At 38.9% G+C, this 18,711-nt stretch overlaps 1 protein-coding gene across 1 annotated transcript; it reads right to left on the bottom strand.

Annotated features, from left to right (window-relative positions):
• Positions 1-143: 143 nt before the first annotated feature.
• cog2 (component of oligomeric golgi complex 2) lies at positions 144-18,035 on the bottom strand. The gene is made up of 18 exons (XM_034184866.1): positions 17,880-18,035; positions 15,596-15,757; positions 13,050-13,115; positions 12,879-12,959; positions 11,484-11,587; positions 10,929-11,037; positions 9,922-10,101; positions 8,894-9,018; positions 8,465-8,591; positions 8,218-8,357; positions 6,698-6,759; positions 6,474-6,625; positions 6,131-6,316; positions 5,870-5,942; positions 4,022-4,164; positions 1,574-1,713; positions 1,102-1,285; positions 144-883 (listed from the first exon to the last, which is right to left on the bottom strand). Exons 1-18 carry the CDS (start codon positions 17,934-17,936, stop codon positions 785-787), a joined length of 2,190 nt encoding a protein of 729 aa, XP_034040757.1. The 5' UTR covers positions 17,937-18,035; the 3' UTR covers positions 144-784.
• Positions 18,036-18,711: the final 676 nt, after the last annotated feature.

Below are 18,711 nucleotides of genomic sequence, written 5' to 3'. Positions count from 1 at the left end.
AGCTGCCAACCCACTCAAAGGAGTGACAGTTGTGTTGTAGGGACAATTCTGGCTACTTCCTGGTTCTTCCACTATGCAATAAATGTTGTATCCATAATTGGCTATTTTATTCCCAAATGATTATTAAACATCTCTGAATTCAATCAAATACTCACAATTATGCTTATTTTATTTCTACTCCATCCTTCAGACAAAATAAACATACTGCATGAGTGCTGTTTTACATTTTCTTTACAACAGATTTTAGATTTCCAGAACATTACCAAACAACCTGAACAAATACGTCAGCAGTACAGCAGTTTGATGTGAACAGTGTACAGCATTCATTATCACTGTTTTGTTTTTTTATAAAAATGTTTCCTGACCACACTCCCCACTGATGAAATGCAACAGAAATACCATTGTTCAGTTAACTAACAAGGTCTACACCAGATCCAGTGATGATCCCGCCTCACATACAGTAAGAGGATCATGAGATCTTCACAAAATCTTATGCACTTTTTAATCAGACAAAACTGAGACTTGAGGTCTTATCATTACAAGCTTTAAAAAATTATCATTGTTTAGACTGAAGAAACTCCTTATAGACCCTCTATTTATTTATGTAAAAATTTAAACTTCTCCTCTTGTACTGTAAGACACATTTATAGACTGGAATGATATGCACCATCACCTGCCAGTATAAGACCAAGTATATTGTGGATTTTTTTAGTACAGGTCTCAGGGAACTTCAGAAGTGATTCCAGTAATGTTACTTGGTTTGTGTTGTAGCGGTGTCATCCTTCTACTGGTTCTGCTCGGCAAGCTCTCTTGCCTCTTTTACCAAGTCCAACAAAGTCGAGAACATGGAGATGTCGCTTGGCTGCAGACCCATTTTCTCAATCTGAGTCACAAAATAGGAGAATGAAGTGTCACAGACCAATCCAAACCATTTTAGATTAAACTGGAGTTTGTAGGAGGGAAAAACAACTTTGTAGTCCATTTGATATAATGTTGTAGGACTTTATAACTTTGAAATGGAGCATATCTGTCAACACGTTTGGTAAATGTGGATGCATCTGTTTCCATGCTTGCTTTCTATGATCGCCATCTGCCACCTACCTGCTCTCCAAGGTATTCTACATCCAGAGCCAGTTGCAGACGGATTTTTGTGTCATCAGTTGGTCCCCCGTTGGCTCCTGCTGTTGCTGACGTGGCTGTTGTCTTCCTGGCTTGCTTTAATCGCTTCAGGCTCTCCTCCATCTTCCGAACAGAGCTCAGCACCTCTGAAATGGTTTCATAGTACCTGCATACAAGAATATTGCAGTTTACTGGGTTAAAGCTGGAATTAAATCTTACAAAAGTTAAAAACGCAGTCCTCTGGTTGAGCACGGGTGACAAACACAAACTTACGACATAATAATATTCTACTAACACTTTTTAGTAATGAGACTCTCCTTTTGTCAATTTACCATAACTAAATAAGCAAACAAGCATCAATAGTTACAGGCTTTGTCCTCACTCACTACGTTGCAACTTCTTTGAGACCGACGTGTGTCTGGTTGTGCAGTGTGTGAGTCTGTTCATAGCTCACCTGTGTGTGCATTCCGACAGCGAAACCCGCAGCCACTCTTGTGCTGTAGAAGGGGTGACGAGCCCCGCTGAGTCAGTCACCAACTGATGTAACGGACGTAACGCATTGTCCATGTACGCGGAGGCACGCACTGGCAGATCCTGTCCAGAGAACATGCACAATGTTACAAGCAGAAGAAAATCTTAAAAATTTTTTCATAGTGCAGATGTGCACGTGGGCCCACGCTGTCAGTTTTTATGACAAAATGAGCTGACCAAATCCAGTCTGAAAGGGTTCTGTGATAACGTGACGAGATCACTCCAAGATAATGACATTTCTGACCTTTTCTCTCCAAAAAAAAGAGCAAAATATTCAAAAGATTCTCTAAATAAAAGAAAAAAAAAATCCCATTTAACTGTCAGATGCATTAAATAAATAAATGAGCATTAATATTAAGCATTTCTTTTGAAAATACAGTTAAGCAGAAACAAAGAGGCAGCCTTTGCTTTGATGACTCGTGAAACCTTTATGGATTTCACTTTCAAAGGCTTCTCAAAATAACTGATTTAAATTTTATGTTATTCTTCATGAAGAAACTAAAGACAATTTATTACCAAACCATACTCAAAGTCAAAGTCGGCTTTATTGTCAATTCTTCACATGTACTAGACATATAAGGAATCTAAATTTCATTTCTCACCTTCCCTTGGTGATGGCAGGACAAGACATTAAACAATAAGGACAGTAAAGTGCACAAGTATTTACAGTGTAGTGTATTACTGTGATGAGCTGCAAGTAAATGTCAAAAACAGCCAAATGTCCTGTGCCTAACAGCTCTGTGAGCGTATTTATTTATGATTCATCTGGCTGTTGAAGAGAGTATTTCAATTTCTTTTTTAGTCAACTAAATAATAATAATAATAATAATAATAATAAAAAAAAATCATAGACTCAATACTTCTGGTCACTGGGGGCTTGAAACTGCACTCTGTGTCCAATGTTCATACCAATGTCATATTCACAAATAGAAATATTGGCTCCAGCATCAGCAGACAGACAGAATTAAAGGAATTGAATAAGCAACAAATGTTAAGCTTGATTACTTTGGAATGTGTGTTCATGAGTGACTGAAGTGTTTGTACCATCAGTTATTGATAAAAATATTCAGAGTTTGAGCTGGTAATGAAATTTATGTCATATTGATATCAAACTAAATCACCAAAAAACACAAGACGTTGTGCCGCTTATGTGACAACACATTGCTGAACAACACACATACAACAAATTTATTAAAGCATACAAAACCTCAGACAGAATTAGGGATGGGTATCAATAAGATTTTATTGATATTGATGACATTATTGAGTCCGCTTATCAATCCAATTCCTTAAAGATACCTCTTTTCTGTCTACTAAAAGTAGACTTTACAGGTTTTCTATGTCAACAACATTTTATTGAGTCTTAAAGTAAATAAATATGAAATTGGTCACTGGATCCTTGATTTCTGAACATAAATAAAAATCAATAAAATCTGTACAAGGTCATTGGATCCTTGATCTCTGGACTAAAATAAACCCTACATGGTGGACCCTTGACCTCTGGACATAAATAAAATCTACATAGTGGATCCTTAATCTCTGGACATAAATAGAAATAAACAAAATCTGTAGTTTTTGTCAAAAGCATTTCCTTTCAGACATTAATGGCATGAATGTCACTCCATACCGCTGAGCTGAGCTCAGCTGGCTGCACGTCAATATCAATTGTAATTCATAAAGAACGCAGGACGTCTCATTTTGGGAGGAAAAAACATTTTGGTGAATTCTAGTTTATTGTTTGTATTACAACGCTTGGAAAGAGATGTCATTTGATTTAAAACAGTGATTCACTTTGAAGTTATTAATTCTGTACTCTAAGTTTACTCGGCAGACAACATGCAGTGTTTGGAGCTGTGTGAACGGAACGGAGGATGATTCTCGTTTCTTGTTTGCAACAAGACAAGAGTCCCAGTTAGTGACTTTAATCCAAACAAAAGTGTCTCATGATTGACATCTTTAAATGGCTTTGAGAGGGGTTAAGAAGCGGACTTGCTGCTTCTGAAAAGAATTGAATCAGAGAACCAACAAAGCAGCAGATCAGAGCACTGCTTTGTTGGTTCAAGCTTCAAAGTGGAGCCGTGTTGCAGAAGTGGTTGATTACAGACCCACTGCAGGGTCTGTAATCAACGTAAAGAAATGATCATTTTCCAGACAAACACCCTGAAAAACAAAAGCCGCTCTGAAGGACCGATAAGGAATTCATTAAGCAAAAAGGCTACTGATGTCGGTGGATCGAATAATTTCTTAACGATTCTCAAAAAGAACCGGTTCTCGATAGCCAAGCCTACACAGAAATATTATTTCTTCCAATTCAAAACAAGAGATTCCAAACAAGAGATAAATAAATTAGACACATTACATCTTCTCTGACCTTATTTGTCCTACGGTAGAGCCGTGGAACCTCAGAGGCACTCTTCAGGAAGCGACAGCAACGTTCAGTTAGATGCTGATTCATCCTGGTGTTCAGAGTGGGAGCGCTGCTCGACAGACAGGCTTTGGAGTCTGCTAGAGCGTCTGTCATGGAAAACAGTAAATACACAACTACACATGGAATGGCATTGTGCTTAGATATTTAGTACAGTTATTAAGAGATGGTGTCTGAAATAAATATCTGGCAGAGGATATGACAACAAGAGTCACAAGAGAATGTGTAACATTTTAAGCATATTTAAAGTTAAGGTAAAAAGGAATGCACAAGCATTTTAATCTGCACAGAATGCGCAAGTGTGTGTGAGTCCGCATTTAAATCTGCTGTGAGGATACTTTGTCTCTGCCATTATGTCAAAAATAACAACCGCAAAGTGAAAATTTGCTTTGTTTTGCTGCAACATAATCACCTTGTGTTATAAAATCTGGGAGAGGTGGAACAGCAAAAGTGACAAGGAGTGAGTACCATGACATATGGGGTATGCAGCTCCTTGTGACTGCGTCCAGCATACAGTGAGGAAAATAAGTATTTGAACACCCTGCTATTTTGCAAGTTCTCCCACTTAGAAATCATGGAGGGGTCTGAAATTTTCATCTTAGGTGCATGTCCACTGTGACAGACATAATATAAAAAAAAATCCGGAAATCACAATGTATGATTTTTTTAAATAATTTATTTGTATGTTACTGCTGCAAATAAGTATTTCAACACCTGTGTGTACATGACCCCATCCATCCTCCCTTCAATACGGTGCAGTCATCCTGTCCCCTTTACAGAAGAGCACCCCCAGAGTATGATATTTCCACCCCCATGCTTCACGGTTGGGATGGTTTTCTTGGGGTTGTTCTCATCCTCTAAACATGGTAAGTGGAGTTGATTCCAAAAAGCTCTATTCTGGTCTCTTCTGACCACATGACCTTCTCCCATGACTCCTCTGGATCATCCAGATGGCCACTGGTGAACTTCAAACGGGCCTAGACATGTGCTGGCTTGAGCAGGGGGACCTTGCTGCCCTGCAGGATTTTAAACCATGACAGCATCATGTGTTACTAATGTAATCTTTGTGACTGTGGTCCCAGCTCTCTTCAGGTCATTGACCAGGTCCTCCTGTGTAGTTCTGAGCTTTCTCAGAATCATCCTTACCCCACAAAGTGAGTTCTTGCATGGATTCCCAGACGGAGGGAGATTGACAGTCATCTTGTGTTTCTTCCACTTACTAATAAATAATCATAACAGTTGTTGTCTTCTACCAAGCTGCTTGCCTGTTGTCCTCTTGTCCATCCCAGTCTTGTGCAGGTCTACAGTTTTGTCCCTGGTGTCCTTAGACAGCTCTTTGGTCTTGGCTATGGTGGACAGGTTGGAGTGTGATTGACTGAGTGTGTGAACAGGTGTCTTTTATACAGATAACAAGTTCAAACAGGTGCAATTAGTACAGGTAACGAGTGCAGAATAAGAGGGCTTCTTAAAGAAAAATTAACAGGTCTGTGTGAGCCAGAATTCTTGCTGGTTGGTAGGGGATCAAATACTTATTTGCAGCAGTAACATACAAATAAATTATTAAAAAAAATCATACATTGTGATTTCCGGATTTTTTTTTTTTTTTAGATTATGTCTCTCACAGTGGACATGCACCTAAGATGAAAATGTCAGACCCCTCCATGATTTCTAAGGGAGAACTTGCAAAATCGCAGGGTGTTCAAATACTTATTTTCCTCACTGTAAATCAAGCAGAAGTAGTAAGGAAAGAGAGAATCTAAAATAACATCTGTCTGCATTATAAGAACAGCTTACCTTCCACAATAGCAAAGTTTTTAAATCCAATGGATTCCAATCTCTGTTGGACCATCTGTGACAATTCTGGAATCTATGAGACATGCCAAATATTAATGCAGAATCAAGGAATTGATCAAACTCCAGAAATGTTTAACTTGCATTAAAAAAACTGAGGCTGTGGGGCAGTTTTATGGTGATGATACATGTCTATTATCAGTCAATAGTCTGGGCACACTTTCCCATTTAACTGAATGGGGAAGTGTATTTGTATGTAGGCACCTGTTCTTGCAGCTTTTGGACATCAGCTGCAATAAAGACCAGCTGTTTGGTGAACAGGGACATGGGACTCCCACTCTCACTACCGCCCTCGTCCAATGATGTTCGACTGGAGGTGGATGAGGCTGAACTGGGCAGTGGCCTGGTTGGCTCTTTTGGCACCTCAGTGGGTGGAGTCTTTGTCAGCACCTAAACAAACAACAAAAAAGTTATGAAAAATGTTAAGAGCAAAGTGACATTAGTAGTGTGAATACTGCTTACTTGTTATTAGGCTACATTAGATATTTCTGAAAAATAACAGTTAAGATGGAGAGAATATTAAAACCACAGCCATATTGCTGCTTACCTCATCCAGGAACTTGGCATATCGAGAGTAGAGCTGCAGCGTGAGCTTCCAGAAACGATGGGCCAGAGGTGACAGATAGATCTTATCTGACCAGCACTTCAACAGGCAGGACCACAACACCTCAGACACCTGGAGGTGGTATGAACTGCCCACTGGATAGCAACAGAGACGTTTAGGGAAAAGTACAGGAACACACTGGCATCGACGGCAGAATCAATTCCTACCTGGAGCTGACTGTAATTCGTCACTTATGGCGTTCTCCAAACTTCCTGCTATATCCTTGTACCTGAAACACAAACAGAAGCCCTAAAACAGCTGGATGTGACACAGTACAGGGCACATTTCAAAATGTTCACAGTGACCAACCATGTACCACACACACGCAATCTTTGTTAATCCACTGCATTTCTCTAGCGCTGTGAATGGATGCATTGACCACCTAGTTCAAATGAAACAGGGCATTCACCCATTCACACTCACACACTGATGTCAGGGTGCTGCTATGCAAGGTGCTGGCATACTGGGAGCAATATAGGGATTATGGATCTTGCCCAAGGAGCCTTAGTGTCTTTCCGGCTCTGACTGGAATTTCAACTGAGGATCTTCTCCTCTTAACCCTACCACTTAACCTTTAAACCATCACCTCTGCACTGCTTGCAAAAACAGTCTGATATATGTGAGAAAATGCACGATTATCAGAAACAGCAGCAACTTATAGAAAATCAGCAGAAACTTTTAACAAGCCACTTTTCTTGTTTTATTTTCTGCGTCAGTTGTGATTTCCATTTTCTTATGAGTCTGTGAGCTTGAAATGTTGGACTTTCGAGAAACAGGGAACTGCATGGGTTTATATTGCAAAATGCACACATGGGCCAAAATCTGTCAGTACGTTCAGTACAGAATTTGCACATTACGTCGATTCCATTGTGTGTTTATGGGGGAGACAGAAGCTGACAAACACCAAAAGTCAACTTCTGGTAGTTTCACACAGATCAATAGCCACTGAGCAAAGGTTCACAGCCATGTTCGTGGGCTATGTACCGTAGGAATTTCAAACATTGTAATGCAAATGTATGTTCAATCCCATTTTGTTGCACTTGTGAGGTTTTGCATTGAGAATCTCTCCTTATGTATCATATATGGTACATAAGTACTGTTTTTCAGTGTTATTAATGCAGTCTACATGATGTAAATAGGGTTAAAATAAGAGGTGTATGAATTTTAGTTATGAGAGGAATACTCAGGTCATCTACCTCAGCAACCAACAGTTTCACTTTTCAAATGCCACTCTTAAGTAATTGGGGGGGTTGTAGACACACAGTATGTGGCCTGTATTCACAACTACTACATCCTGAATTCTGCAAAATCTAAAAGTTAAACTTCCAGATTTCAAAATTTTGCATTCATTTCTGAGCTGTTGACAAAAACAAACACCACAATGTTTTACATTATGGCAGAAAGTGTTATTAAACCCCTGGATCATGGCCCTTGGGACAAAAATACAAACATTTGAGCCTCATTCAATTATAAATAATGAATTTGCAGATAATCCTATTTAAGACACGAACATCATCACCTCGGTGTACATAACAGACAGTTAAATGTTCCAAAGTTTATATAGCATGTTGAAGTCGGTGTGAATCAAAGCATTTAGGTGTGAAGAATGCGGTTTACAGTCATAGTACATGACGTAAGGTGTGAGCTGTCATGTGGAGAGTGTGAAACGTGTGAAAGTAATATGCACCGAAGCTGAAAGTACACAGGAAGGTTCCACTTGTTTTGGAAGCTGGTGTATGAAGGATGAATCCTCAGCCTTTTCACACTGGCCTGTGAGCTGCACTGACGCTCAAAACTCCTCACAAACTCCATACTCACGTTGTACCGCTAGGAAACAAGACGGAGAGTCACACAGACTGTATATATTCATATTACAACAGTAATAAAACAGCACCCCCAAACACAAATCCATAAAAGTCCCTCTCTGTTTGTACCTCATAAAACACATCAGGGTTTCCAGGGTTAAAGAGGTAAGACATCCTCTCCTCTATTCCTCTGATTATCTCCGGCCACACGGAGTTGACCAGGAAATCGTAACCTGGCACAGTAACCGCTTTGTCACTAAGTGGAAAGAGAGCAGCAGTACATTTAGAATGTGCTACATCGTCCACATTAGGTGCTGTTTCTAATAGTGTTTCAGTTTATGGCAGTTAATATTTCACAAGGCCACAAGACAAAAAAAAATGCCATAATACTGATGAAGTCCATGAAACAGGACAATACAGCCAGTTCAATATGCTTTTCAAGTGCTACAATGATTCAGATAGAAAATACTTCCAGGGAAAGCAGGAAAATTTCAAAACATGGTACAAAAGCACTTCATTCATGCATGCTTGATGAGTCTTCTGTGCAAACTCAGATACCTGGATATGGCTCCTCCAGTCACCTCTCTAAGCAGTCTGCAGTGATGAGGAACAAAATCCAACAGTCTTGAGTACATCAGCTGGAGACCATTGGGGTTAGACTTCACAACCTCCTCTAATATCACCTAAAAAAGGACGAGATGAGAGTTTGATGTTTATTATCTTTATACCGCTCACTCGACCCCATCATCCATTTCTTTCTGTTCCATAATATGCTGTGTTTAGAACACCTCCCATGTTTTTTTTCAATTCAGCTCTTTTAGAGGTTTACACAATATTTTGCACAGAGCTCCATTTTTTTAAATGTTCTAGTTTGTGTATATTCCATTGCTCAGTTACTTCTTTGCAAAGAAATTTTTTTTTTAATCAATTTGAGCTTGGCCACTGCTGTGAATTTCCACTCAGTTATTAATAAAGTTTCATCATATCAGATTGGATAAATCCTGATCTTCCCTTTTTTGTGCATGAGGTCAAGGAGGGCAACACATCCCAAAGTCAACAAACAGTTTTGTGTTTTTTGTCCCCTTCAGGTCAGTTTCTTGTTTAAAAAACACCTTGAAACTTTGACCAATCTTGGGATCAAACCAACTCACCTTCTGGCTGTTGTAGAAAAAAAAACACTCCACAGTCTGATCATTAGCAAGGGCAATATTCAGTTAAAAATTTGTCTTAATGTCTTAATTTCACTTGGTAATGGGCATGAAGGCAGTAAGGTGTAAGACAGTCTGACATTGGCCTCAAGGACCTTGACCTTCACCTTGAGGACTGACCTCTGGATGACCTTGCCAGGGCAATAGTGTAATCCATGTAAGTGTGTAGCACATTTGGTCACATTACAATATGATACAAATTTCCAGAAGAGAGTGGTTAATTCCAGTAATTTTGTTTTGTCAATCTAATCTCATATAATATTAATGAGAAAAGAGACTGCTAGTCACCATGTCACATCTAGAAAATCAATCAATTTATGCTTTCAAGGAGGCAAAAATGCCCACAAAACTACCTGAATAAATGTTTGGTATACTTACCTGGTCCATGTATGGTTTGACGAGCACCTGTCCTACGAGGGCCTCAGCATCTCGGGTCTTGTCTATAGTGGCATACGTCCTCAGACAATGACGCACCATGTCAACGTTGGATGTCTGCAAGCCCTCAATCAACAGACCCTCAAGAGAATGCTGAAGCATGGAGGTGATGCCTGCGATACGCTGACAAAGGCAAAACCTCATCACAGATGCTGTTTAGTAGCCAGGATTATAGTTATGACCCAATGTATTCCAGAGAACAAACCAGGGCCCAGTTTCATAAAGTGGTCTAATCTACTAAATTACTTGGTCGACTAAGGTTAGTCGCCCAACATTAGCTATCTGATCTCCGTTTCACATCGTCAGCTAAACTTATGAATTAGCGTCTAACATTAGTCTACGATTTTCACAGGCACAGAGGTCTCGCGAGTGCCGCTGCCAACCAACACCTCCAATGCGCAAGAGTTTTCTTTACTTCTGGGTTGGTCACCTACTATAACCATGGCTGGAACCAGAGAAGTGCTCCCAGCCTCAGTGTCTGTAGACATCTCCAATGAATTATTCTGGTGCAGGAACCTGCTCCAGTCACAAGGCTCTCCTTCATTCCTTCCTACTCCATCAAGTGTTGGTACACAACAGCCGCCATGTTTGAGGTAAGACACTGAAGTTTTGTCAAGTAAAATAAGATTAGCCTCTTCTGTAGCAGGCTAAAAACTTTAGCTGGCTAACACAACACTTTAGCCGACTAAGTGCTTTATGCAACGACTAACATCAAAAGATTAGTCAAGTAAGTGAGTTTCTTACACAAACCAGATTAGACCATGTATTTTCAATGGATTTTGCATTTTTGGATGGATGTCTGTGTCATTTGCTTATGTGTTTTTTCAACAATTTGTCATTCTGTCTTTTAAAATAGAAACAAAAGCTGCTATCTCTCAGACAACAGCAAGATATTACACACAAAGTGATTACCCAACTGATTTAACACCTGTCTGAATAATAAGACTTACAGGTCTGACTTTGTCCAATAGGGGCATGCCTTTACTCTGTACAGCATGGAACTGCAGCTGGTTGAATTCTGTAGCTATTCTCTCCAGAATCTGGCCTGCTAACAGAGGACTGCACAGTGGGAGACAGACATGAAGCTGGAAACATAAACACAGAGTAGTACTACCTTCCTCTAATGATCACTTGCCAACAATGGAAATCTGCCTATTCAATTTCTTTGACAGTGTTGCTGGCCGTTTGCTGTTTTAACAAATACACTCAAAAACAAATATCCATGTTAACATTGCATCTAACGAGCAAAGTTTTAGAAATAATTTCATATTTCTTACACTATTGATGGATGTGCTGTTTGTCAAATCAGTTTAAACAAAATGTTGAAATGGATTTAACCATTCCTCATCGTCCACTTTACTATGAAGGGCCCACAAGAGATGGCACCAATTCCAGCATACAATATAGAGGCGATGCACACTCTGGACATTTTGCAAAATGCAAATTCAACTGCAACAGTTTTTGTTCTTAAGTGATGTCAGAATATTGGATGGTTAGTTTTCTACCTGCTAATTTCCAGAGAAGTGGATTCTTTGGCATTTTGGGAATGGAGAATTTTCTCAATTTTCTCCACTGATCGCACCACCTGAATCAGCCTCAATACACATACCTGATAGAAGAGAGGACATTAAGATGTAGATCTGAATTATCAGTTAAGTTGTTCACCAATGAATATGGCTTTATACACCCTTCAGAAAACCATACACCCTTCGGCCGAAAACAATCTTATGATAACGACTTTATCATATACCTATAAATGATAAATGCATGCAGAACACAATGCGCATGCTCTCCCTTCGCTCACTGCCTCCGGGGGTACGGCTGCGGGACCCGCAAAGAATCCAAGTCATGGCCACGGAGCTCTGCGGCTGCGGTTACCGAGACTAGGCAGCGGGCGCTGGACCTGTTGCTGCCCGTAGTCTCTGGACCTGTTGCTGCATGCAGCTCGGCACAGCAGACAGGAGGGCAGTATGAGTGGTCCGCTTGTGGCGCTTACCGAGCCTGCACTCAGTAAGTGAATTGGAGGCAGTGAGAGCAATCGCCCGCCTGATAAGGACGCAGAACACAATGCGCTGTAAAAAAAAAAGAAAAAAAAGAAGAAGCAGCATGCAAAATTGCACTAAAAAAATCTGCGAAACTGCGAGGCTGCGAAAGGGAGTTACGTTCTAAAAATAATCCGCAACAGGCAAAATCCGCGAAGTAGTCAGCGTTATTTTTTACAATTATTATAGATGTTTTAAGGCTGTAAAACCCCTCACTACACACTTTATACACTTTTCTCAAACAGGCATTAACATTTTCTCACTTTTCTCTCCTGTGTAAACACTCAAAGTTCAAACCTTAGTAGAAAAAAAATTGAACGTTTTCCTATAAATAATTATGATGGCTTTTAGAATTAACAAATTTTATTTTAACTATCAACCTACGAGGTTGGACACGTAAGAAATTATTAATAGTGACTCCCCAGTATTTCACAGTTACTCTGACCGCGCCTCTTCTTCGTGCTGCCGCTCCGCTGTCCGGATTGGCTGATTACTCGGGTGGTATGAAAAATATTACCCGTCCGCGAAAAGGGTGTATTGCTATTTATTCTTTAGTGTTTTATCCAATCATATTGGCGTATCATTTATAGGTATATAATAATGTAAGATACTCTGATACATATCGCAGACTGAATTAGGAAGCTGATTATTACTGCTAGAATTCAGCTCCCTTTTAAGCTTTATAATAAAAGTAGATAAAGCAATACTGGTATACTTAAAAATACAGCTAACCTCTATTGTAAACCAGCCAAAATTGATTTGACAAAGACAATATATTAACAGCACTGTAATGATAGCAATAAAGTACATTTAAAACAGAACTGAATCAGAACCTGAGACTATGACCAGAAGTCAAACCTTTTTTTTCTGCAGGTCGTCTTGTTTAGAAAGCTGGTTGTCTATCGCCTGAATCACTTCACTCACACAGGCCCGGAGGCTCTGCAATATATAACAGCAATATGCATTATTCAGACCACGTGTGCTGTGGCTGGAAAGAAATGAGGATTGTAAATTAACACTAACACATACCATAACCTCCTCTCGTAACTGTCCCAATGGAACAGACAGCTGATTGAGGGCTTTGTCCATTCCAACCTAAAACAGGGAAGCACAGCTCAGGGATGTTCAAAAAATATGTTTGTTAATCAAACCATTGGAAGAAACAAACAAAAGGGAGAAAAATAAACAAACCAACAAATATGCTCATATATTAAACGCATATCACACATTTATCAAACAACTATTCAAAACATTTACCACTTCAGTCTCTCAAAAGTAAGGATTTGTTGAACTTGTCTGTTTTAAATCACTGTAAACCAAAAAATATTGATGAATAAACATCGGGCTGGTTTGCTAAATCAAAACTTATCAAAACATCTTACACACGCCAAAATACAGGAGTTCCACAAGGCTGTGTGCTTTCACCAATACTTCTTACAATTTATACTAATGACTGCAGGAAAGTACACTCCAATAATTTTATTTTTAAATTTGTAGATGACACAGCAATCGTGAGCCTCTTGCATAAGGACATGGACCCTTTTGTCTACTACAATGAGACTGACACCTTTATTAAGTGGTGTGACAAAAACCATCTGATTTTAAATGTGTCAAAAACACAAGAGATGGTTTCTGACCCAAGACAAGTGACAACACAAGCCAGTAGTCATTTCAGACCAAACTATAAATCAGGTGGCAACATATAAATATCTAGGGGTCCATATCGATAATTTGCTAAACTGGAAATCACACATTGATCATTTGTGCAACAAACTGCAGCAAAGAATGTATTTTCTGAGACAACTGAGGCTTTATGGTGTTAGCAATCAGATCATGCTAATCTTTTACAAAGCTATCTTAGAAAGCCTAATTAGAAATGGAATCACTGCCTGGTTTGGTAACCATACAGTTCAACTCAAAAACAGTTTGTCTAACATGCACAAAACAGCAATAAAAATAACTGGTATGAAAAAATATGAGTCCACTGAGAAGTTATATAACCAGTCAGTTATGACGCAGGCAACAAAAATCTGCTCAGACTCCACTCACCCACTGTCCTCATCGGGAAGAAGATTTCGTATACCAAAGTGTAAAACAAATTGTCTCAAATTATAATTTGTTCCAGTCTCTATCAAACTGTTAATCAATGCAAGTAACTAGTGCAATAGAACAATGTGGAACAAACATCAGCACTTTAGCATCTGGCACTTTTCTCAGCACTTTAAATAGTTGAATGTCTCTGTGTTGTCATTGTAATGTATTTCCTGATTTTAGTCTAGATTTCAATTTTTTTGTTTTGTGTGATTTGTGTCCTTTTTAATTGTTCTCTGCTCTGTGAAGCGATAATGCAGTGCAACGCAAAAGAAAAATTTCCCTAATGGGACAATAAAGTTGACCTTGACCTTGACAATTGTTGGTGGCCTACCAGGACGGATGGATACCTAAACCTGGTATTAAACAAGCCCTGGGGCAAAATTACTAATGACCAGATTATCAATAAACTCTGACATTAACAGTGCTGCTTTCAGTATAGAACAAATTAAGGAAATACATTGATGGATTTTTTTCAATTCAATTTCCAGAAGAGTTCAAGCGTGCACCCTCACGCTCTCAGACTGTGTGCAGGGTGGCTCTCCCTCTATTGCATGCTTAGCTGGTCCTCGCCTCCTCCGCAAGATGCAAAAGGAGGCCAGTAATAAGCAGCGAGATACTCCATTTCATTGGCTGAAAGCTATTTCTACTGAGTACTCACTCACACAGATGCAAGCTATTCATAGCACTGGGTGCTTCCCTCTTCCTCTTAGGCTACTGTGCTCATTTTTGTGCAGGTTTACTTTTCACTGCATAAAATTCCATTCATAAATCGTTCTTAACCTAAGTCTTAAGTGTTTTTTTCACAGACATGCAAAGAGTGTTGTATGTGTGTAGAGATTAAAACAAAATATTCAAATTAGAATGATGTGAAACATTTTAACAGAAATTTTGAAAAGACTGCACAGCAAATCCATTCTTTAAGAGCTGAAAACAAAGGAAAAGGTGCAGAAAACTAGTTATTTGTTTAGTTTATTCAACTGTGTGTTTGGCCTACTTAAAGCTGTCATTTACATTGAGCTTTCTTATTCAATACTATTCTGTCATAATAAATATCACATTACTCCACCTACTTATATAAACTAATCTCATCAGAATAAAATAGGACTCAACTTTGTAATCTTTCAATGATATACTCCATTATTGCAGTGTGTGGGAAAGCAGTCTTTCTCAAAACATATACCAATATGAACACTATTCAAGTCCTGGGTGGATAAGCAGTACAACTAAAGTTAAATTTCTTAATGATACAATCCCAACCTACAAGCATATTAATTATGTTATATAGGTACACAAAGAATCACACCTTCACCCCTTCAGTTTTTTTCACAAGCTGAATATCAAGTGATATGCAAATTAAAGGTTTCTGAGTTAATGTTTGCAACCTATGACCAGTTTATTAAAATTTGACAACCATGATTCATCCATTTTGCAGTCAAACTAATGTTCAATAGTGACAATTATAGGTAACACAAAAAACTGACCAGGTTGGTGGATAGGTTAACAAAGTCAGCATAGTCTTTGTTGATAAGTTCCACCATGGCAGTTTTGAGCAATTTATAGTAGAGCTCCAGGTCTTCTCTCATCTCCTCCAGCTGGACATGCTTTCGACACTCCGCCACGAACTGATCAACATCAAAGTCATCCTGTGCCCAGAGAGTAGATAAAAGAGTAAGCTTAAAAAAAACAGGCAGGCTAGAAACCATATTCACAAACATAAAAAAAAAACCCTGACTGCACCCAAAAAAACAAGAAATTCATACAATTCAATAAAAAAGTCCTACACTTAAAGGAGATCCTTTAAGTCTCTAATGGCAAAGTCAGGTTAGCTTGGGGTCATTTGAAGTCATTAGGTAATGTTCTCAAGCCATGTTTATGAGGACAGTTTAAACAAGAACAACAGTTCAACAAGAAAGGCAGAAAGACATACTATGAAATTTTCTTTTTTGTTTGTTAAGCTGCCAGTAGATTAACTTCAGTGTGAATGGTTCTGCTAGAGTATGCAGAGTGACGTTGATCTGAAGAATAAAAAACTGAGCAAACTACATTTGCAACATTATTCTCACAAGTGCGTGGACACAGGACAGAATTTTACAATCTATTCATCTGTGAACATGACAAAGAATGGAATCAGTGAAGTTATGGAAGAGTAGGGATCCTTCTCAAGCATCTAAAGGTAATTCAAATAAGATATAGTGCAGCCAGAAAGTATGCACGACGCTTCACTTTTTCCACATTTTGTTATGTTACAGCCTTATTCCCAAATGGATGAAATTCTTTTTTTTTTCTCCTCAAAATTCTACACACAATACCCCATGTTTCTACAGTACAGTGGTCCTGCCTCAAGCCGCTTTTTCATGCTATTTTCATGCTATATAAGACTATCCTAACTAAGGCAGGGGTGAGCAATCATTTACCATGAAGGGCCAAGACACTGCAGGTTTTCTTTGCTACTAATCACCTCAGTAGGTGATTTCATCGATGATCAGGTGTTTATGTTCAGGGGAGAAACTCATCAGCAAACCCACCTGTTGAGGTGATTGGCTGCAAGGAAAACCTGCACTGCCTTGGCCCTCATTGCCTACCTCTAAACTAAAGCTTGAAAACCACCTGTGGAGATCATCTTGATTTTAGTGAGCACCAGGAGGATTCATCAAGACTTCTGATATGTTGTTTAGGATGGGTTGGGGCACCATTAAGCTTTTTTTTTTTTTTTTTACCTCTATACAACACCACAATGGAGTTGAAATAAAACAAAGTATACCTGGAGTGTGGGTTTTCAGGTTTAATTCAAGGGGTGCAACAAAAATATTGTGACAACTGTTTAGGAATTAACAGCCCTTTTTATATATAAACAAATATGTCAAACTTCATTTACATCATTCATCAGAAGTTACAGACAGCATGATACTGCATGGTAGGTCTGTCTGGAGAAAAGAATTTTCAAAAACCGACTGACTGTGCAAGGAAAGGACACTAGTGAGGAAATCCACCAAGACAACCCAGGAATAGTAAGCTTCTATGGCTGTGACAAGCAAAACTGTGCAGAATGCAGCTTTGCCTGTTGCATCATTAGTTGAACAGCCACCTTCATGAAAGCGTGGAAAGAAAGATTTCCTTTAAAACATGTTCAATTTAAGCTACAACTTGCCAGAATGCAAATGGGAGACTGAATCTGATGTTTAGCCTGTTTGCTTGTATATAAATCCTTCTCTGTGCTGCTACACCATGAAACTGTGACTGACTGTACAACAAAACTTGCACTATGCAGTTTATCCAATCACACTATTTGTTAATCATCCTTGAGTAGTTAAAACTAAAAATCTACACAACCACATCTTGTTTCATTTCAACTCCATTGTGATGGTGTAACGAGGCAAAGACAGAATGGTTGTTCCACTGTTCAAATACTTATGAACCTGACAGAAACCAGAAATTATGTGGGACTATTACACTGACATAGGAGGACTACAAAGGGCAAGATAAAATGCATGAACCCCAGAACACCGAGCTTCAGTGCATCTCTGAGAAACTGCTTTAGAAACAGACAGTCCAAATTGACAAGCTGAGGAATGCTGCTCAAAAATTTTGGGGCCATGGTCAATAACGTGAGTGATATCATAAATGTCAACATGGCTGTGATAGAAAACTGGACACTGTCTTGTCAAAATGTTGTATTAAGTAAACAGTAAGGCTAACAGTTAGCTTCCTCGTCGACTTGTTCGTTCGTATAACAACATAAACACGTGTGTCAACAGAGCGTCTAACCTTCATAAATACATCCTTGTCGAAACACAGAGAATCTGGACCTTTTGGTAGATTCATGTTTAACTATAAAATATTAAACACGCACACACAAGAACAAATGAACTTCAGCTAGCGGCAATAACGCAACTTCCGCAAACATGGCAAATACACCAACGAAGAAAAGTTTCTTCTTCCCCTCCTTCCCCCCTTTGATTGGCGGGTGGCAATTATCACTTTAGGTCCATACCGCCACCTACTGTACCGGATGTGTCAATGGACGTATAGATACTTCAGGTTACATTCTAGTGTGTCAAGTATTTAAAAAAAAACACCTCGAAAAAGAAGTTTCTTCTTGGTTACAGAAGCTTTTTTTTTTTTTTTTTAACAGCAGCTGGTGTCTAAAGTGTTACATTACCGCCATCTGCTGGAGTTAAGTATCACCATTAACCATATTTCCTCAGGATAGAAACACCACTGCAGTGATGACCTACATTTATTCTGTCATTGTTTATTATTTTATGAAGCGCAGTCCCGGTAATTAAAATAAACATTGGGTATTAAAATGATGACTAGTCAGTATTTAGCTTCCCAAGTTGCATTGGAATGCAGGAAAAAAAAAGTATTTTAGGAACCCCTAATGCAACTCACGTTTGGCATCGTTCTGCTTTAACATAAAATTTAGGTGGCAAAAGACCAGTTCTTGAAAAAACAATTAAAAAAAAAAAAAATCACTTGTATATTTCTGAATGCCAACAAACTTTAATATGCATATGTCACGGACATGAATGAGCAAAGTTCGTCAGCATCTCACTATGTCATTTAGGCCCTTCAGACTTTATTTTGAGTCAATGCT

Source organism: Thalassophryne amazonica, chromosome 13, assembly GCF_902500255.1.
Source record: "Thalassophryne amazonica chromosome 13, fThaAma1.1, whole genome shotgun sequence".
Classification (NCBI taxonomy): Eukaryota; Metazoa; Chordata; class Actinopteri; order Batrachoidiformes; family Batrachoididae; genus Thalassophryne; species Thalassophryne amazonica.
Note: the sequence above shows the minus strand (reverse complement) of the source record. Positions and strands in the feature narration are given on the sequence as shown.